Source organism: Melanostigma gelatinosum (assembly GCF_949748355.1).
Source record: "Melanostigma gelatinosum genome assembly, chromosome: 17".
NCBI classification, from domain to species: domain Eukaryota; kingdom Metazoa; phylum Chordata; class Actinopteri; order Perciformes; family Zoarcidae; genus Melanostigma; species Melanostigma gelatinosum.
This window is the reverse complement of record NC_136650.1, coordinates 18,545,230-18,567,528: the sequence shown is the minus strand read 5'-3', so window position 1 is coordinate 18,567,528 and position 22,299 is coordinate 18,545,230. Positions and strand designations below refer to the sequence as shown.

The following is a 22,299-nucleotide window of genomic DNA, read 5'->3' as shown; positions in this document are numbered from 1 at the left end:
AAAAGATCAGTCAGCAGGGATTTAGTGTGAAGCAAACTTTAAGTGATGTACAGGTGGGCTTGATTAATAGAGTTTGGCTTTGAACATCTTTAAGTTGAGCAGTTTTATTACAAAAACTGACAGATTGAGTGTCTACCTAAGGCTATTGTCAGTGTGGAAAATGTTCCAGAAAAGCACAAAATCATCAGTTGCCAGGTTGTGAAGAATCCCTTTCACTGTTTGGACCATATGGCCGTGTACTTTCCGAAAAGGGCTGCCGAGGATCTGCACGGAAATACATTTATTAACAATTTATTCATCAATTATGAATGGATTTGAACCAAATACAAGAACACAGAACAACTTAATTGTTTATAACTCATCTATAAAGCATGAGTACATTATTTATAAACCATTAACAAAGCCATTACTGAAGTTTCACTGTAGTTTCATTTGCATTCTTTCTGCCCTCTGGACTTCCTCAAGATCAGAAAGGTGTATTTTTGATGTAAACAAGACTAGAGATACAGTCAGTGATATCATCCAACTTCTACTCAAATTTAACATCACAAGCTGTAAAATACGTAACAGGTTCATGTTTTTAGAAACAGTTTTAGTGATGAGCTAACCACACAAAGTCTTTGTTTTATTTGTCCAGGACTTTGAGATTTTGCCTTCAACACTCGTTTGTGTTGAATAAATAAATAAATGTAATGCTGCACTATTCAATAGTTTTCGAACAACAATTGATCACAGAACTATGAGTAATGTCTAAGGTGTCACTCATGGTGACAGACCCAAAGGGAATCATCACTCACAGCCTCGTTTTAGTTTGTTTTCCTGTATGTTCCTTCCAGCAGCAGGCAGCTGTTTTCATTGAAAACGATCTGATAAACCCTGCTGGTGACAATATATCAGGTGACATGTTTTCAGCTTTTTTACATGGACCCCCAAGTGGCCCAAAAAGATCAGTTAATGTCGCGTTGAAAGTGGGACAATATTGGTCAATAGGCTGTGCAGTTTCGGGTGGACCAACCCTTTAATCAAAATCAAATACGGAGAACAAATGCAGAAAAACACCATTCTTTAACTGCTGCATCACTGTAACCGCACTAATGACTGATGATAACATGCTAACCTGGGCAGGTGGACTCTAGAATGAGACTCTTAAGTCCTAACCAGCTCACACGTTTCTAATAAAGAGCAGGAGAGACAACAAGCATATCCAAAACAACGACCTTCCTCACGCTCAAAGAAAATAACCTTTGAGTCTCCTGCTGCACTGCATGTGTGTGTGTGTGTGTGTGTGTGTGTGTGTGTGTGTGTGTGTGTACACCTAATGAAGCCACTGATGGTGGATGTGAAGCCGACAGTGGCCTTTGAAGCTATTTGAGTGGGCTGGCTCTGACAGTGAGTGGCAGGCGTGTCTGCAACATGAAACAGAATAAAACATGGCTACTGGCGGTGACTCGCACCGGCTGGCCAGGCCTGCGCTTAGACACACGCACACACACACACACACACACACACACACACACACACACACACACACACACACACACACACACACACACACACTGAATAACAAATAGTGTACGTACAGCAAACTAATGCTCACTTTCATCAGCATTCATTTATCCAGGTTGTGTCCGGATATGATTACGCTACTTTGCATTTACAACTCACATAAATATGCATCTTCATAACTAGCATGTTACTTGAATATATCAGCAATAAGCCAGGAAAAATAACAACATTTGGGTTGCCAAGTTGTAATAAATCCATTTCGACCGTGTTTGTCCTTTGCTGTTTTTCTGTCATGCTGTTGCAACAACAGAGATGCACGGATTGCAATTTTCTTGGCCGATTCCAATCTTTTTCAAAGTCTAAACCTGCCGATTCCAGACTAACTGTTTTAACCAGCGTGTTTTCTGTTGGTCATAAAGAGGTGAGGAGAACAAGAGGAAAGGAAACTGCTATATTGGCGCAAAATGTAAGACAGCTGTTTGGAGAGAATGTATTTGGACTGCAGCATGCTGGCTGGTTCGCCACAGAACTATTAGCAACTGACAAGTGAGCAGCTGCTGCGAGCTCCATCATATGCAAAAACTGCAGTCTGTCTTTACTGTAACTAGTTACACTTCATTTAGTCCAAAATATAGAACAAGCGAGAGACACACTTGGCAGGTTTAAGTACCACCTTCTCATGAGGTACTCATTATGAAGTTTTTATTAGTTGTAACTAAAGTCTGTATACTGTTAACAAATCATTTCATGATGCTTTATAACTCAGTTATAAGCAATTGATGACGAACATTGCAAAACCCGGCTCCTCTAAAGTAGTTCTTCTCAATGGCTTATAACAGAAACTGACAATAAAGCATTAGCAAATGATTTATTAATTATTAATAAAGCCATTAGTTACAACAATAGAAACAGAGCGAGAGTAAAGCGGACATTCACGTTCAAATCAACATAGCAGGATGGTCGGAGTGTAACTTTGCCATTGTGGACTAATTCTGATTCTATGATCAATGCGCAGTGCTGAGTGCCATTTTATTTTGAACTCGTCAACTGAACTCGTCAAACAGTTCTACTTCCATTCTATTTCTATGGCTCCTACTTGTAAACCTTTAACAAAGGGTGACTTTTGAGAAAGTGGTACCAAGACTTAAATTACACTAGAATACACTCTTAAAAGTACCTTATGTCATCACATATGTTTAAAAAAAAGTCAATCAAGGTTTAGCGTTCTACTCATTTCCTCAGATTACTGAGATATTGAAATTGAATAACTAGAGCCAGGCGGTTTCCGCCGCTTTCGACCTGCATGCTAAGCTAACCGTCTACTTCCTCTAGCTTCATGTATAGCGTACAAACATGTGTGCTATCTTCAGCTTCAGTGTGCTGGACACACTGGGTACCTTGTTACCAGGGGGCAACACTTCGGTTATGAAAAGTGAAGACAGTGTAGAAGTCTCTTAAACTTGCAGTATTTCTAATTGCCAGCAGGGGTAAATTCTATTGTACAGATCGCTAAAATGCCGAACTATTGGCTTCAAAAAGGAAGTCTACAAACCAATGGGTGAGGTCACGGTGACGTCGTTGTTATACAGTTAAGAGTGTCATAGTTCTGTGTTTGAGCCAGCTGTCTAAAGCCACCCTGGGCTCAAAACTACCATTGGGTGCTGAACTGTGAATTATACTCCAGGTCACAAATTATGACCAGATGACACACAACAAGCCTGTCATCACTTTCTCTTCCTTCCTCTCCCTCTGAGCAATGAATGCTAATCAAATCCCCCCCCCCCCTTACAACAGCCAAGCATGCATGAGGGAGACAGAAGAGGAAGAGAGGCAGCCATTTGCCTTTTTTTTCTTTCCATCTCATTACTGCGGCTACAGTAGTACAGTACATTGCTCCACTTAACAACTCCTGAACAACAAACAAACATTCAGCCGCGGCAGCCGGCCGACTCTGCAGATATTTCTGCATCTGTAGATTAGAGGCTGAAAAATGTTCCTGCGTGCGTATAATCGAATCTCCGCTACAGACAGCTACTCCACGTGAAGAATCGAGTTGACTGGCACGATCAATTACTCGGATCTTCCTTGCGCCAGCTGAGTAGGGCATCCAATAAGGTTTGGATTCCTACACAACCAGGAACAACGGGGAAAAGAGAAACTAAACATGAGAATAAACTGAAGTCTGGTAAAGAGGTGTGTTTATATAACGGTGTTATGTCACTGCTGCGAACAGCTCTGGGAAGGTTTTTAACTCATTACTGAATATTTTAGAGTTCACTGAAGAAGCAGCTGAACTGTGTCTCTTTGAGTTACTCTGTTCAAGGACAACTCGTTCACAGTATGGTGCCCAATACAGAGTAAAAGGCAGGAAAGAGACTGGAGAACTGTGCACCAAGCAAACATGTGAAAAGTATTCCTTTTGTTTATGGCCAATGTAAAGAGTTAAGGATTGTAAATGAATGGAACAATCTGGGAATTTGCACAGAGGCAAGGAGACATACCTCTCAAAACACAGTGCTAACTAAGAGTCCCAATACTGTCACAAATGTACCATTAAAACATTACATTTGAAGCCAGTTATATTCTTATTTTTTGCTGACATCAGCCAATTTTAGCTACAAAGAGATGATGCATGCCAAGTTTCGAGATGCCTGAAACAATGCTCTGAAAGACGTCATTTTGGAATTTAATTGGTAAAGAAATTGATGTAATCGTGAAGCCGCTTCAACAACAGTCTCATCCCCGGAAACAATCATGCCTCCAAAATAAAAGCACCAACACCCACCAGAATGTCCAGGCAGGCAGCTTTCAGGAGCGTGATCTGGTCCGCGATGGTCAGCGCTGTGAAGCCAGGCACTCGTTTGGCAAATTCCACGATCTTGATAATGCACTTGGTGGCCAGCTCGCTGAACTTGTCCCACAGGCCCAGGTCCAGCCTCACACGGTGGTCTGCACTCGAGTTCTGCAACACACACACACACACACACACACACACATATTGAAACCCACACGAACAGAGAGCAAGGCGTCAGGCGAAGAGGCAGCTGCTTTTGTCATTGCACAGACTGCTGCTAATGATCTCCTCAGTGCACCCGCTTCACGCCGCATATGTGTCACACTTACATACAGTAAGTAGGCTCCATAAGACCTGAGCTCTCAAAAACACACTGGCAGGATTGCTGTTGTGAATACGCTGAGCTGAGCCGGGTGGCCGGGCCCTGCGATAATGAGCGTAACAGTGTCAGTGGGATGCTTCGGCAATGATGGGTTGCAGAAACGGAGCGGTGACAGGTAGCACGGAGCGGTTTGAAGCCGGAGGGGCCATTAATACAGCTCCACGGTCCAGAAGAGCTCCACAAACACTGGAGGGGGAGCAGCGATTGGAAGAAAGCCAGGGAGCAGTGAAGACACCGCCACATATTGCAATGTGCAGAAAGAGTAAAAAGTGTAAGTAAAAGTGCTGTAAGACACCAGAGAGGGGAAAGAACGAGAGGAAAGTTAAGTATGTGAGAAAAGAGAGGCACTGTGGGAGGGAGGAGGGAGGAGGAGCATGAATGCTGGGAGTTCTTCTCATGACGCGTGAGCTGGGGGGGAGATTGATGCATCAGTTTGTTGGCTTTTGATTAAAAACATCACACGACAGCCGGTGTCATCCACCTCTGATGTGCTCTTTAAATGACGGTGATTATTTTGGATCAGATGGAAACATGCGTCTGCTCATGGACGAGAGGCACAAAAACAATCTAGGTTGATAAATAGCGCTGCAGTTAGGAAGGTACGTATTATGTATTTTTGAGTTTGGGGTGAACTTTCCCTTTAAAGTGTTGGCAGGGTTTTGGTCTGAACCCCGTCTGGTCTTCTGACTGACTGTTTTGCGCCCCCATTGGATTTCTTTAAAAACAAATCGATGTCACTGTGTTCCCAGTTCTCAGTGAATAACAAAGTGAAAATGATGTTTTTATCACCATCACAAATGATAACCCAAACACCCAAGTTGAATTGTCCTATAATTCCAGCGTTTAGACCTCCGGTTTAGATGCTGTCGTACCTTGATAAGGACCCAGTTCTGAGTGGAACCTGTATACTTTAACTATTTTTGTCATTACAATAAACAAATGGAACTTAATTCTGCAACGTTGTAGCTGCTGTTAAACACTGGCGGGCTGCATCTAATGATATTTTTTCAGTTGTAGATTATTGTGCTGGTCATTGAACAATGCATTAAAAAAAATATTGACTCGTTTAGTCTATATTGCGTGATGAAATAGTAAAAACTTTTGACAATATTCCAAGAGCCACAGGTGACAAAGTGGAGTAATGAAGAGGCTGATTTTCCATTCAGGCATATAACGTTCTACCTAAATGTTTCCTGAAGAAATGTAGTCCAGTCAGAAACAGACGATGAGACATCCGAACTCTCCAGTAATATCCCACACTGATGATTTTCCAATCAAACAGACTTTATTTCAGAGTGTTTCTGAGTGAACATCGACCAGAGCTGCTCTGAGTTTGAAAGCGCCAGGAGGAGAAGAGGAAGAGGAGAAAAAGAGGGAAAGAAAAGGCCATTCCAGCAGAATACGGTGTGATGGAGAGATTCAGATGCACGGAGGGGAGAATGAGCAGCAGTTGGGGAATTGTTTGGGTGTAGCGGGGGGGAAAGCCGTAGTGTGCCGTCTGATGGGGACGGAGCGTCTGATGATCGTTTGTTTGTTGTTCTGATGGTTTACATGAAACAGCCCATCTGTTCCACATGAGTGAGTCTCCACATGTAGCAAGGACACAGCACACACACACACACACACACACACTAACACAGGGAGGAGAGACGGGTCTTTACCGTATCTACTGTGTGTACAGGGTGGACAGCAGGAAAGCCCAGACAGGACCAACTTGTGTTTGCTTTGACCTTTTAAACTGGATTATTGGTTTTCTGTGTTTTTAACAAAAAAAATGTGACCAAGATAGTGACTGACCAAAACATCTACAGTGCTCTCTGGTGGACAAACTGTATCAGAGACGCTGTGTATACACTCTAAAAAGAAAGGTGCTAACTAGAACCTTATAGGGCGTTTCAGCTTAAAATAACCCGTTTTGGGTTCCTGGTAGAACCTTTTATAAAGGTTCCACCTTAAACCCTTCCAGAGGGTTTAACCTAGAGCCCAACATCAAGGGTTAAAACTAGACACATCTGTGAAAGGTTCCACCCAGAACTCCCTATGAGAGGTTCTACAGAGAACCCTTCTATGATTTAAGGGTTCAACCCATAACCCCCTCTGGAAGGTTCTATCCAGAACCTTTCCATCTTCTAAGGGTGGTAACAAGAACCCATCCTGGTGGTTCTACCAAAAACACTTTTATATTGCAAGGATTTCATCTACAACCCACACAGGGGGTTCTACAGAGAACCCTTTTTACATCCCCAGGGTTCATCTAGAACCCTAAAGGGCCGGGGCTGATGTGATGCAGTGCAACCCTCAACAATCATGGTTCACAATCCGTGAATTTGTGTGTGTTCTCTTCTAAAACTCAAACCTCCAACTGTCCTGAAAAAAAGTTTTCTTCAAAAGCAAATGGTTCTGAGCAGAACCTCAGCCCTTCAGCTTGAACCCTTACTCCTAAGAGTGTAACTGACCTCATCCATACCTCTGCTGTTATTGTACTACAATTCATTGTCAGGTATCAGCTATAGCATATAAGCACGAATACTTTATATCATGACCGTGTACCAGTCCGCTGTGTGATACATTCCCTTGCAGCATACACTACATGTTTTTATAAGACTCCACTGCTTCCCCTCTTTCTGATTTTGCAACAGGGCTGGCGCTTCAGAATATAAACAAACAACAAAATTAAAATTGCTCTTGACAGCATCAACAAGGTTTATGCCACGGCCCGGGCCTGCAGGAACATTGTGATGTGTTCGGAGTGTACACAGTAGATTCACAGGCCCTAAGAGATGTGGAAACAAAGCCTCCGTGCTGCTGTAATTGACTGTTACACGGCCTTTTCTTTTCAGATCATAAATTCAACTGCAAAGATACAGAGTGCTTTGTGTCTCCGAACAAACTCCTTGGACATTTAGGCTCCTCTGTTTTTCAGTATAAACAACTGTAATGAAAAAAAAGTCTGCGGCATGAAGCAAAGTGTCTCCAGCCAGACTGGATTCAGAGACGGAGAGAGGAACATGCTCTCTTTGTGTATTTTAGCCAATATTATTGAGACAACCTAACGTCAACATTGCAGCTTGCCATTTCGTGTCACGATACCAAAATGATGACTTTGATATAATACCTGCCTGAAATATCTCGATAGTTAAACAATACCTCAACAAAACCCTGAAACATCAGGAGAAGTTATGGAATAATCGATGAAAGACCGTGGAACTTCAAATTATTCTTCTTTTTTTGTGCATCAATTAATACAATTTATAAAAAAAGTCAATGCACGGCAGTGGAGGGTCTGAAAAGAAGCTGTAAAATAACAGAAGTGAACTGTTTTCTCACAGCACGATCATACATTTGAACATCCAACCAGGAGAAACTCTTCGTTTAAATCTCTCCATCGTCACATGTCACACTGCAGCTTATAACAGGATAACATCTTCGCAGAGATAAGTGCGAGCAGTTCTGTGGCTAAATGCTCTGAGTGAGTATAGTTGCCCTCTCACGGGCAGCGATGCAATGTATATGTCTCGGGCTTTTATTGTGAAAGGTAAGAAAAGTGAAGCTGTAATGCCACGCTGCTGCCGTTAACAAGGTGGGAGCAATAATGAGTTTGCCCTCTTGGTTCGGACCACGGATCCTACGTGCTATTGTATAGAAGTATAGGATAGCAACTTATAATACTCGGTTACAGTACTTCAGTGCCATATTTTGCTCTGTGAATCTGCAGAGCACTTGTATTTGCAGCGTGCACACACTCACTGCCCTGATGCTGACGCATCATAAATAGGGCTCTTATTAAAACAATGTGACTCTTAATGAACAATGAAATGGGGAATTGGAGCGTTTTTGACGGCAAAGTATTGCAACACTTTCCAAGTATCGGTATACCGTGAAACACTAATTTGGTTATATCTGACTTTCCTGCATTTTTGGGGAACATGAGAATAAACCTTGCTTTCAGACTTCTCAGTTTTAAAGTGAGTTGCATAAGCAGATGAATAATAAATAGAAGATACAGACAAAAATAGCATTACATAACGATAGTATGTCAAAACCCAAAGGGAATATTACAGCTGGACATCAATAAGAAAATCAGTCTGTAGCATTAACTCAAACTTTAATTCTGACCTTTTTTTTTACTTTTCACAGTGAAACCAAGGGAGCGAACACACGTCTACCCAGCAGCTTTCAGAAGATAAAAGACAAGACTGTGAGATTTCTAGTCGCAGGGGTGTTATGTAATCTCTCTATTTGTGCCAAATGTGGTATAATTTGTCTCTGCGTCATTCTCGTCAGGGTAGAAACAACAGCAACAGCATTCAGACCAACAACTCTACACTGGAGCTATTCCAATGAATCACAGTAACATTGAGGACGTTTTGGAAAAAAATTGAGCACTCAGGTTTTTAGAAGTTCACAAGTTCTTGTTCCCTAAAAGAAGTTCTCTGAATTTCTTATTGTCTGAATTTCATATTTAATGTGCAATTCAATTGAATTTGTGTTGACTCATATCTGTCTAAAAGCTTATTTTATATTGCCAGGAATCATATTTTGGTGTAGAAATATAAAATAATATATTGGCCTAAAGTTGTCAAATTTAAACATCCTAAGCCTGAGAGAACTGGAATCTGCCTATAAAACAGAGACCATGTAGAACGTAAAGTTTTTCCATTTGAATTTGATAAAACCGAACTTTAAACATTGAACAACAGATGACATGATCTCTGGACAGCACACCGGTTTTGAGCTGACGAAGAAAAAGGAGCTGGTGGGAAAAGTGACCGACGAATATGACCTCCTCTACTGAAAATCCAATATCTACTTAATATGTTGGCGAACTTCAACATCGGTCTAAGCCAAAGCCCCAGGAGCTCTTTCGGTGTGAGAGGGCTTGAATACAGCAGCGACCTGCAGCCCACCGAAGTGACTGTGGAGACAGCTGGAGCAGCCCTCCGCCTCACAGCACATCAATCCCCCGGAGGTTGTTACTGTGAGGCAGCTAGCACCGCGGCTGCTGGACACTGTCACGAGCCAGAGGGAGCGAGAGAGAGAGAGAGAGAGAGGGGGATATAAAGAGAGGAGAGAGAGAGATCATCTAATATGATCTGGGGTTAAGTGAGAGGCACATTAGGGCCGTGCTTAAATCACGGACAACGAGCTGCAGTCGACACAACAGCACTACGGACGCACATTCCACTGATTGACATCCGATTTGATGGGGAAGGAGGAGGTGCCGAGACATGCGTGTGTGTGAGTGGAGTGCGTGTGTGTTTGCACAATGCACGTACGGTGGAGGTGGAGGTGGAGGATATTAAAGCAACTTATCTTGCTCTTCCCTCCGGGTGGAGAGGGACAGGGAAGAAAAAAGGGGGAGCTGAAGAGGGAGGAGGGTGAGATAATTCGCAGTTGGATTTCTTATTTTTTTTTAACACCCCCCCCCCCCCTACTTGCAATCTCAGTCAATTACACAAGTCCCATAATTCAATTGAGCGAAACAAGGAAGTTGCCGGGGAATTCTAATTTCATTTAAGAACATTTATCCAAACAAATTGGACAACTTGCGACATTAGAAAAGAAGCTGGCGGTGTGGAGATGAGCCCTCCGCGGTACGTCAGCGGGCTCGTGTGTACAGACGCAGCGAGGGAGGAGGCAGTAAAAGCAGCCAGCACCTGTGACGAATAGCGATGGCGGGAAAACCGTAATGTGGCTAATATCTCTGTACAAGCAGCAGCCGCCGCTGCCTGGAGCCGCCGTGGGCCCGCCGAGCGCTAATGTTTTATTTTGTCTTTGAAACTGCCCAGCTCGTTTTTCATCACCATCACTGTCAATGAAGCGTTATTCACTGTCGAGCTAAGCCCTCTCACTCGCGCGGCTATCTCCGCTAACCCGGCAATGAACTCCTAAATCACCGCAGACTAGGATTTGAATATTTCACCACATAATTGGAGCTTTAACCTAATCTAGGTGCGCGGGAGCTCCTCTTCTGTTTCCGACGAGGAGGACTCAAAAGGCGCATCAGGATCCAATCGCTTGTAATCATGAGGAACTTCTCACAGTCTGCGAGCAAGCATAATTACCACTGATCCAGATGAAGGCTTTATCTGAGGCCCGACTGCCACTCCAGCAAACACTGGCTTATATCCGAACCAGGGAGCAAGATTTCTGCGTTTATGTCCCACTTTTTTATTTTTGCCTCAATGCAGACTGTTTATTTTGTAAAAAAAACAAATCATTGAAGTGTCTGGTGGGAGAGGGAATGGGATGAGGGTGGAGTAGAGAGGGGTTACAACGATTAGGAGCTTTGTGTTGGGAGTGAAAGGGAAAGAATACAGAGTTATGGAGACGGGAGCTTACTGTACACTGAAACGACAGCAGCAGCAGTGTACAGCTGCACACAGCTGCACACAGCGGAAAGCTAATAGCTCCTCTCTCTGTAAATCTGCTCCGTTTCAGCATCTCTTAACTATCTCCGCTCCGAAGTGTATTGTCAGGGAGTGAAAGACTTTCATCACGAGAACAAGAGATCCATCACTGCGCATTGTGGCTGCTCAGTTGTATTTTTGTACAAACAGTATTTGACATGATTGACAGGTGTCGTGAGACGAGCACCGCCAAATCATGAAACATGCCCCCCCCCCCCCCCCCCCCCCGCTCTCACACGTTTCCCTACAGAAGACTGTTTGTGCAGCGTCGGTGTCAATCACGACACACTCGCGCCGGCTATAATCTATATGTAAGTCATCTTTAAAAACAAACGCATTTCGACGCTGTCAGCTCCCCCCCCCCCTGCACAATGCTGCCACACCAACCTGTCAATCAAAGCGCCGCAATCTCCGCCGCCTCGCTATCAAGCCATCACCCGTCCTGCGGCTCCGACCGTTACCCTTGTCAAAGCGTCACAAAACTCGGCCGAACGGCCGAGGCCTCGCTGCGTCAAAACGCTCCCTCTAGAGGTTTCTCTTCGACATTTGCCTGACCTCCAACTTTTGCACCCAGTCATGACGACGAGTGCGGGAGGAGAAAGAGGAGCTCGCTGTCGCTCAGATGAAGGGGGCTCTACGGTTCCCTTTTTTTTTTTACAGGGTCGGCCACAAGCGAGGCCTTGGCGTGTCCGACTGACGGGACTCTTCTTCAAGGTCCTGCGTGGATTAGCATCCCCTCGCTATCTGGCCTTTCACGGGTTGTTAGTTTAGCACCGACGTTTGAGGGTTTGAGGGTTTGAGGGAGGTTCAGGGACGGCACAGACCTCTCAACCTTGACGACGGGAGATGACGGGCATAATAAACCCTTGATGAGCATTCGTAACACCCATCTTGGCTCCGTCGCACATTAGCGCGCAAATCTGTCACTTCCGCACCTCGTTTTGATCCACGGAAGCACATAATGATGAGCTGGAATAGCTGCATTTATTCAATTTTTCAGACATGCCAAAAAACGAAAGGCTCGAGTTGGTGCCAGCCTCAACCAGACTGACGAGCAGCTGCCTGGCTGGCAAGTATTTCCAGGCGAGGGTTTGAAGTTGGCAGCTGCAACGTCTTCCAGTCCTGACAATCTCGTTTTATTATCTCCTCTCACTGTTGCTACATTTACAAACTGGGGTAAACACACGCTGTTAGTCCCAATACAGGCAGCGATACCTGTGCTTTGGGTATCGGCCGATGCAAAGTACCAATTTGATACCAGTGTTTCATTAATAAGATGTATGCCTCACTGTGTGGAAGAGACTGGGATCCTTCTTTTATTCGTCAACAGGCAACATCAGGCTCGACTTAAACGTTGTCACTGATACCTGATCCAGCTTTTTGAGTCAGTATCGGCCCGAAGTCTGATAATTAGTATCGGTGCAGTCTCACCAGAGGCTGGAAGTCATAGCTGCACAGTGCTATTATGATGCATGTTTGTTTTTTTAATGTCCAATCCACAGCTATTGAGAGAAGAAGAAGAAGTGTTGTTGGGGAGGATTTGCTGTCCAGTCAGCAGTCTGCATCTGTGCTCTCGAGGTGCATTAGAGGGGGATTAAGAGTACAGTAAAATAAATTGATTAACATCATGAGCTCTGCACTTGCAGCTAGACCGGATCAAAGGCGCACACGGTGCCGTTGGCGAAACGAGGTCAAGGAGTCAAAGACACGTTGTCAAGTTTATGATTCAAAAAGAAGTGCAACCAAAGCTGAACACTTTCTTTCATCTGCCGTACAGATCTTGCAGAAAGCACCACAGGACAGTGGACTCACCGTGGTGTATTTGCCAAGCTGGCAGAGGGAGGGGAAGGTTTCTTGATGGGCCTTACGAATCTTTTCAATGATGGTCTCCAGCTCGGCTGTCAGCTCGTAGCTCTCTGCCAGCTCCAGCTTTGGGCTCTCCTTCTTCTTCTTATTCCGGTCATTTCGAACAGCTGAAGGAGAACAAAAGATTATGGATTAGCGTCAACAATGACATGCACAACATATCTGCTCATGCTGGCGGCGCGAGCAGTCGCAGCGGCCACTCGCGGTCCCGGAAAAACAGTGTTTTCGTCTTTTTCGTCTTTTTCGTCTAGTTTGTCTAGTCTGCCGCTGTGTTCGTCATGCCCGACGGACTTATATCGCAAAACACAACAATACAGCCGTGAGTTTCTTCTTGGAAAAAGTACAACTTTCTTCAACTTGGAAGCCAAACTCTCCGTGGATCTTAGCAGCCTGGGACTTCTCTGCTCCCCCCATTGTGTCAACCCACACCCGGTAAGGAGACCGCGTAAGCGGTGCGAAAGGAAGCAAAAGCGGGGAAAGCGTGGAGGTATCCGGGCTAGGCTAGCGGCTAGCCCACACAAGCCGGCAATTCCAACATTACTCATGGCAAATGTCCGTTCACTGGACAACAAGATGGACAATATACGGCTACTCAGAACCAAGCGTGAGGTGAGGGACTGCTGTGTTTACGTGTTCACGGAAACATGGCTCCACCACAACATCCCGGACTCCGCTATTCAACTGGACAAGCTAACATGCTACCGAGCAGACAGAGACATAGTTAGCGTGGGAAAGTCCCGCGGCGGCGGTGTGTGTGTTTACATCAGTGATGCTTGGTGTCGAGACGCTATTGTTGTTAACCAACACTGTTCCCCGCTGGTGGAGTTTATGGTTTTAAAGTGCCGCCCTTTTTACCTGCCGAGGGAGTTTTCAGCCATTCTACTGGTGGCTGTTTATATACCTCCGAGCCCCAACAACAAGGACAGAGAAGAGGCACTCAGTGAACTTTACAGAGCCATCAGTGAGCAACAGACAGCACACCCAGACGGCATTCTCATCGTTGCTGGAGACTTCAACCATGCTAACCTAAAAACTGTTCTGCCTAAAATATACCAGCATGTTGATTTTCCAACCAGGGAAAACAACAAATTAGACCTAGTCTACACATCGATCAAGGGAGCGTACAAGGCGTCCCCCCTCCCCCACATTGGCCTCTCCGACCACCTCACGGTCTTGCTGAAACCGGCCTACAGAGCAAGGGTAAAGGTTACCAAACCGGTTTCAAAACAGGTACGGGTGTGGCCAGAGGACAGTACAGCTGCACTTCAGGACTGCTTTGGTACCACAGACTGGGACATGTTCAAGCAGGCAGCCACCTACAACCATCACATTAACATTCAAGAATACACAGAGACAGTCACAGGTTACATCACCAAGTGCATTGATGATGTAACTACCACCAGAGCCATCACCATCCGAGCCAACCAGAAGCCATGGCTGACAGGGGAGGTCCGCACACTGCTCAAGGCTCGCGACACCGCCTTCAGAGCTGGAGACCCAGCTGGGCTGGGAGCAGCCAGGGCTGACCTGTGCCGTGGCATCAGGAAAGCTAAACGACTGTACACCAGGAAAATCACAGGACATTTCAAAGACAGCAGGGACTCACGGAGCCTGTGGCAGGGCATTAGGACCATAACGGACTACAAACTACCGCCACAGACCTGTGACAGTCACACCTCCCTGCTTAACAACCTCAATGGCTTCTTTGCACGCTTCGAAGCACAGAACAACACACCTGCGCAGAAAACCACCCCCCCCACCGACGACCAGGCTCTGTGCCTGTCCCCAGCCAGTGTGAGGAGCACACTGCTGAGGATTAATACCCGCAAGGCTGCGGGACCTGACAACATTCCTGGTCGTGTGCTGAGGGACTGCGCAGAGGAGCTCACGGATGTCCTCACCGACATCTTTAACACCTCCCTGAGCCAGGCTGTTGTTCCCACGTGCTTCAAGGAAACCACCATCATTCCTGTGCCGAAGAAGTCATCTCCAGCCTGCTTCAACGACTACCGCCCCGTCGCATTGACTTCTACCATCATGAAGTGTTTCGAAAGGCTGGTCATGAAGCAGATCAAATCCACCCTTCCTCCCTCCCTGGACCCGTTTCAGTTTGCTTACCGAACTAAGCGGTCCACAGAGGATGCAATCTCCTCCGCTCTACACCCAGCCCTCACACACCTGGACACTAAGAACTCCTACGTCAGAATGCTGTTCATAGATTTCAGCTCAGCATTCAATACAATCATCCCCCAGCAGCTTGTGTGTAAACTTACAGACCTGGGCCTCAGCCCCTCTCTCTGCAACTGGTTGTTGGACTTCCTCACAGAGAGACCACAAGCTGTTCGGGTCAACAACAACACTTCGAACACACTAACACTGAGTACGGGGGCCCCCCAAGGTTGTGTGCTCAGCCCCCTTCTCTTCACCCTGCTGACCCATGACTGTAAACCCAACTACAGCTCCAACCACATCGTGAAGTTCGCTGACGACACTACCGTGGTAGGTCTCATCAGCCACAACGATGAGACTAACTACAGGAAGGAAGTGAACCAGCTGGTCCGTTGGTGCCAAAATAACAATCTCTTCCTCAATGTGGGGAAAACAAAGGAGATTGTTGTTGACTTCAGGAGAACCCACTCCCAACCCCCCCTCCCTCTGACCATCAATGGTGCTGCTGTGGAACAGGTGAGCAGCACCAAATTCCTCGGTGTGACAATCACAGATGACCTCACCTGGAACAGCAACACCACTGCACTGGCAAAGAAGGCCCAGCAACGCCTGTACTTCATCAGGAAGCTCAAGCGAGCAGGAGCCCCCCCCCCCATCATGCTCTCATTCTACCGAGGCGCCACTGAGAGCATCCTCAGCAGCTGCATCACGCTGTGGTTCGGAAGCTGCACCGCCTCCAACCGCAAGAGCCTGCAGCGCATTGTGAACTCTGCCCAGAGGATCATCGGAGTCTCACTCCCTACACTACAGGACATTTACAACACCCGCCTCACCCGCAAAGCACTCGGCATTGCGGGTGACCCCACCCACCCCTCCAACAGCCTCTTCAGCCTCCTGCCTTCAGGGAGAAGGTTCCGCAGTCTCCGTTCGAGCTCTACCCGGCTGAGGAACAGCTTCTTCCACCAGGCGGTCAGGATGCTGAACTCTCTCCCTCCCTCTCTCCTCTCGCTCCCCCTCTCTCCCCCCCTGCCATCTCTCCCCTGACCTCTCCACCCTCCCCCTCACCCACCTTTCCCCACTGCCTCAAATGGAACATACCAGGACATCTACTCCCCCTCACACCCCTTCCCTCATCCAGCACCAGTCACTTTTTATCAGCACCAGTCACTTTTTATCAGCACCAGTCACTTTTTATTCTCTGCTGCTACTTGTTTAATCCTTTATCTAGGCCCTTATGTTCTTAACTTTATTCTATTTTATTCTATTATATGTTATATGTTCATGTCTATATTACACTGTGGGACTGCGAGAAACGGCATTTCGAATTTTCTGTATGCATAACACATGTGGAAACTTTGACAATAAAGTGAACTTTGAACTTTGAACTTTGAACACAACGTTGACTTCAAACAATGTGAAAGGCAACAGAACTTTGTTTGCTAGAAGGCTTTTTATTTTCTTCTTCTTCTGGTTACTTTTAAGAGATGCAGCAAGTTGTCAAGTGTAAAACTGAGAACTTACATGAGCACAAAAGGTTTCCGGCTGCAGACGACTCTGTCAGCTCAACCGGTCTCTGTCAGCTTAGTGCCGCTGGCAAAGTCTCCAAAAAGGAGGACAACAAACGTGTCTGAAAACTCAGGCGCTTCACAAATGGATTGTGCGATTTTTGTGGCTCCATTAATTAATTTTGTTCATCAACGGATTACCTCAGAGATACGTATTTTGGTGCTCTTTTATGTTAAGTTCAGGTCTGAAGAGTGAACTAATATGACACTGGATGTACGTAGGTTTGGTTTTAAACATCAGAGGGACAAAACAAAGTCTGGGGTAAAATTTGGAGCAACTTTTTAGCAAAATATAATTTGTCGCTGGTAAATAAATCTCCTCCAAAAGGGATGTAAACAATATATGTTTTATATTTCTTCCAAAAACTGGCTTTGCAAATGTTTTATGAGGAAGGAAATGCATTCAGCGTGTTTATTAAGCATCGAGGACACACACAACGCGTGAAATGTGTTTCAGTGTTTAGTGATTGAAGTCGATCTAGATGAACACATCGACTTCTATTTACCATAGGAGCCACAACAAAGCCCAGGTTGTTGCATTGTTGTGCGTGAAGCGCACCCCGAGAGACCGGAGTCCTCAGAGTCCTTCGCTGCACTAAGTGCAGATCTTTGAAGTCTGTCGCGGCAGGAGACTCAAAACAATCCGACCAGCTTTATTACTCAACACGCAGCGTGATCGTCCCGACATCGCAGATCTCCGATCAGCTGCACGTTTAGAATAACACGGAGGGGAGCCGGAGAGAAAGAGCTGGGCTCGTTGTCAACCCAAGGGACCTTCCTTGGCTGACAACACAACAGACGCATCCTCTGCCCTAGTTTAATTACAATAAAGCCCTTTATATTTACGCACTAGAGCCAACTCGTGATCCCATATTGCACTAAGATGGTTGAATGGGAAAAGAGGATGGCAGCTGAATACAGGTTGGGGTTTAATGCTGGTGCAGATATACAGTATTATGTGACTGTGTAGAGCCCCAAGGCATTACATTTCATTTAGATTATTATTCAAATGTATAGTATTTGTTAAAACTGAAATAATAGATTATTTTTTACAACCACAATGGATCAAATGAATGTGTAACGTGAGTCGCAAAATTGTATTTCGCAAAATAGAAGATAATATGCTGTCAGATATTCCTAATATCTCTGAATAGGAGGATGACATGAATTTGTTTTCCCTTCCTGGCTGTTTGTAATTACGGTCTGAAGGAATGACAGAGCAAATACAGCAACACCAGTGGCTCAGCTGTGTCCTCGTAGCATTTGGTGAGCGTGTAGCTACAGAGAGCCGAAGTGAAACTGGAACTTCCGGGTTTGAATCTCATTCAAAATCCCATTGACATGAGTGAGAACTCGGCAGTATGTTGTGTGGGTCACGTCATATGTCTTGAAAAGGACGGTAGCGATTTGAAAAACAATCCATTCCTTTTTTCCGCTGCCTATAATGAACACCGTTACTCATCAGCCTTAGACCTTTGCTGGCGTAACTTCACGTTTTTTATTTCTATTTCTTTTTCAGGGGCAATACACATTCATCAACATGACTGTAAATATGCCAGTGTTACGAAAGGCTGCGTCTCAACAGTTCGGCCGGACGTTAAAGTCATTAGAACAAACAAATAAAACACTCAACATATAACATTTGAACAGGAGAAATCAAAACATGAACAGCTGAGCAGGATTACAAAAGACATCTTAGAGTAAGTCAGCATTATGGGAAGTAGGACATCTAGAAGACAGGCAGTAAATACAAAACAATGTTAAGCGGCACAAACAGTTCAAACATGAAATCACGTGACATTACAGAAGACGGGTGAAACCAGAAGGAACGCAATCAAACAGACAGACAAGAAGCCGAGCAAACGAGCAGGATAGCTCAGCAGGAGACTGAACAGTGTCAAAGATGTGAGACAGCAGAGATTCAATAATAACAGACAGATGATTAGCAGCCAGCTGGTGGACATAGTGGAGCATTTAGCAGATCGAGAGACATATTTTTGAGTTGGTGGAGACCAAAACAGAGCTACAGGCTAATAAGAGAGCGAGTACTAGACTTAGCATCCATCAGGCGAAAACTAACACCGCTCCAAATGAATGCCAATGTTGTTCTGTGTCTTCTGGATGTATACATCGGCAACTGTTTGCAAACACTTTTAAAAGGTTATATTAAGTCAGTGTTGTGTTTATCGTGGATTTCACTCGTTTAAGTGGCCAAAACAATCGATCAGTTCCGATTCAAGTCATTTCTATGATGTGATAAAACATGATTCAGTTTGGCTTGTCAGAAGCATCGGCATAACGAGTGTTAAATCCTCTCATTTCCATACACGCTCATGTCTGCTGACCTGATAAACAGTGTCTATTCTTAGAGTAATGCAATTAATACACTCTAATCTCACATTCTCGAGCACTGATGTGTGACCAGGGATAAATCGACAAATCTCCATACAGCGACATGATCACAGCTGTTCTCCCTGGAATTGTTATTCACCACATCTAAATACGCTGAACCAGTTAAAATTGCATTGGAAGAAAATCTTTCTCGGGGTTGGAGAATGCAAATTACACAATGTTACGGTCGAAATGAATGTATTAGTACCCACATGGTGGGACTCTTCTTACAAATTGTGTTGGATTTACTTATAGTCTTTGTTTCAAATGCATATGAACACTGCAAATGATTGCATGTTGACAGAGCGACGCTAAATTTCTTTGCAGTCTTAGTGCTAAGCTAGCCTTAGCGTATCTTGGACCTTTGTCTGAACTGGACGCAAAGAGAAAGAGAGAGAGAGAGAGAGACTGATATGATCTGACTCTGGGTAAAATGAATATTTCCAAAACATGTTGGCATAACTTAAAGAGCTGTAGCAGACTGCTTACATCTCCTGATGCTAATGCTAACAACCAACCGCTTCTTTCCCACCACCACCTGCACCAAGACTAGACTTGACTTGAGATTGACAGATTATAGCGCTTATCCCCATAATCAGGGATTAACCCTCGATGGGTTATCTGCTTTACCAACAAGGCTTTATACCCTTAAACTAGTCTCTCCTGATGCAATCAATGCAGAGAATTCAGTGAAGATACACAAATACCATACATACAGCTGTGATCCAATCAAAATATGTCAGCAAATGCACACGGTCTGCGAGCCAGATCGGTCACAGTCAGGAACTCCGTCCATATGCTGAAGATGTCTGTTTCATTTTGACACATCGGGACACATTACGCCCACGTCTCACATCTCAGCGGACCGACTCAAAGCGTCAACATGAAAGAGGAGTTAAATCAAATGTTCCGTTCCAGAGAATCAGACTGAATGTTTTGGTCAGCCATGGACCTCGAGCAGATTACTGTCACTGCTGGGAGGCGGGCATTAATCACTCCATACATTTCGACGCACATCTGTGACCTACATGTCCATTTTATGGGAGTATGTATATGTAAGGGACGTTCCACTGCGTCAACTGTGATGATACATTTCGTAAAAGTGAACTTTGACAGTGACAATGTTCATTAGTTCATCTTAAAATAGGATTCAGATAAACGGTAGCCATGACTGAATTTAACTAAACAAAGACGAGCGGGATACTGGGCTCACACTGGAGTGTTAGCGTCACTTTTTACTGGTGATTTGCTGCTTCGCACCTGTCAATGCTAATCTTTAGAGAGGTAAAATGAAACCAGCGACGGGAGAACTGATCCTCACCGTGTCTTTCATCTTGGTTTATAGTGTCGGTGTGGGGGCAGTGGGAGGGCTTTGACTGACAGAGGATCGAGAGCCTTTGGGCCTCCTTCTATCTGCTGCTAACACTGAACACAGCAGCAGCAGCAGATAAAGCAGGTATGGGAAGCAGCGATTCAGAGTGCAGCAATAGAGACCTGCCACACAACTCTCCGGTGCACTCAAACAAGTCAAGTGTGAAGTATACAATCGGATATGGGATCATGGGAAAGGAAAAATAATCAGATAAATGTTGTAATTGGGGAGGAAAGTGATGAAATGAGATGATGATGAAATAAAATATGCACAGAATCCTGTCCTTAAAAAAGAGCACATGGGAAAAGGATGTTTCTAGTGCTGGATTTGATATTTCACGCATCAAAAATACCCATCTGTATACTGTACAAACTCACACATGTAATGCTGTTTCACCTTTAATGTCACATAAATGATATGTCCTTTTTGTCCTTGTGCCAGCGACAGCAGTTGCAGGAAGCGTTATGTTTTTTCGGGAAGAGTTATGTTTTCGGGCCGCCCTTCTGTTCGCTCCATTCTTGTGAATGCGATATCTCAGGAACGCCTGAAGGGAATTATTTTTAAAATTTGGCTACAAACGTCCGCATGGACCTGAAACAATTGAGAAAGGACACGACCCACTGGGGTCAGTGTGCCCCGTCCCTTTAGGAGACTAGGGGCAGGTCCTGAGTCTATTTACTCAAATGGGAGAAGTGAACGCAGATTATGACCAATTGTTTTGCTCCACAGTCCCATGTTTTCTCAAGCCACATGTCTCCCATTTGCTGATACTAAAATGGACAATGCTTTGACACTAAAATGGCGTTTTTCGAACGCACAAATCGGGAGAAAATCCATTTTTTCAAGACTTTTCTTTCTCGAAGGTTAGCAAAAAGAAAATATAAATACATGATGCAAATATAATCTCTGCTTTCATCCATCCATGCGACGTGCACAACACTTCCAAACAAGGAGTTTTGACCTCACAGAGGAATCACCGTAAAAGCTGTCAATCTTGCCTTCGCTCTTCACACTTAGACAGCCATTGTCTTGATATTTAAATTATGTAGATCTACATGTACCCAAAGCTAGTGAGGGAGGTTTTTCTTGCCACCATGGCCAAAATAGCATCTTTTTTTATCCTGATCACCATGTTTCGAAACTACCAGCAGCTGTGAAGTGTCATCTAAAAGAGCAACGCCTGACCTCCCGAAGCTCTTGCTACTTTTTCTGTGCAAAATACTGCCATCAGTGGGTGAGTAACGTCCACAACAGAGGACACACAGTCGTGGTGGTGGGTCGAGGTCAGAACCATGAGTCTCTCTCAACGCAACTCAGAAAAAACACATTGCCCCTTGGAAGGGGGGGGGGGGGGGATGGTACGGGATAATGGCATAGAAAGGGGGATGGGCCACAATCTGTTCCCGTGTGTCTGAGTGTCATTTGTCATAGTGTGGTGACAAAGTGTCTGCCGAGGGGGGTTGTGGTCCACACAGAGGCAGGCGAGATGTGATTGAGGAAGACAGCGACGTAGCGAGTGCGCCCTCCCACTACCCACCCAGGGCAATCAATTACCACCGCACTCCAAGCAAATTACTGCGAGCATGAGCAGATACATCCAAATGATGCATCGGACGAGAGGCCGTGAAAATACATGGCTTTTTAATACCCACAAAAGGGGGCAGGGGGAGTCCATCCAGCCCAGGGACTCTCATCAGTGCCTGTGATCACTTTCCGTGACTTCCACATGGAAGTATCTGCGCTTTTATCTCCACTGGTCCACAAGTGTCTGTTTGCCTGCTGTTGTGTGTGAGAAATAAAGACTTATTTGGGACCTGAATTGAAAAAAAAGGACAAGGGACTGC

The 22,299-nt window shown here is 45.0% G+C and overlaps 1 protein-coding gene across 1 annotated transcript in view; it reads right to left on the bottom strand.

Annotated features, from left to right (window-relative positions):
* LOC306791182 (retinoic acid receptor beta-like) overlaps positions 1 to 22,299 on the bottom strand; it is a gene marked incomplete at both ends in the record, with an annotated part of 59,537 nt that overhangs the window by 5,800 nt on the left and 31,438 nt on the right. The window contains 2 exons of the mRNA XM_079287819.1: positions 4,292 to 4,468; positions 12,905 to 13,065. Of these exons, the coding sequence (XP_079143945.1) occupies positions 4,292 to 4,468; positions 12,905 to 13,065 (338 nt within the window). The remainder of the gene's footprint in view (positions 1 to 4,291; positions 4,469 to 12,904; positions 13,066 to 22,299) is intronic.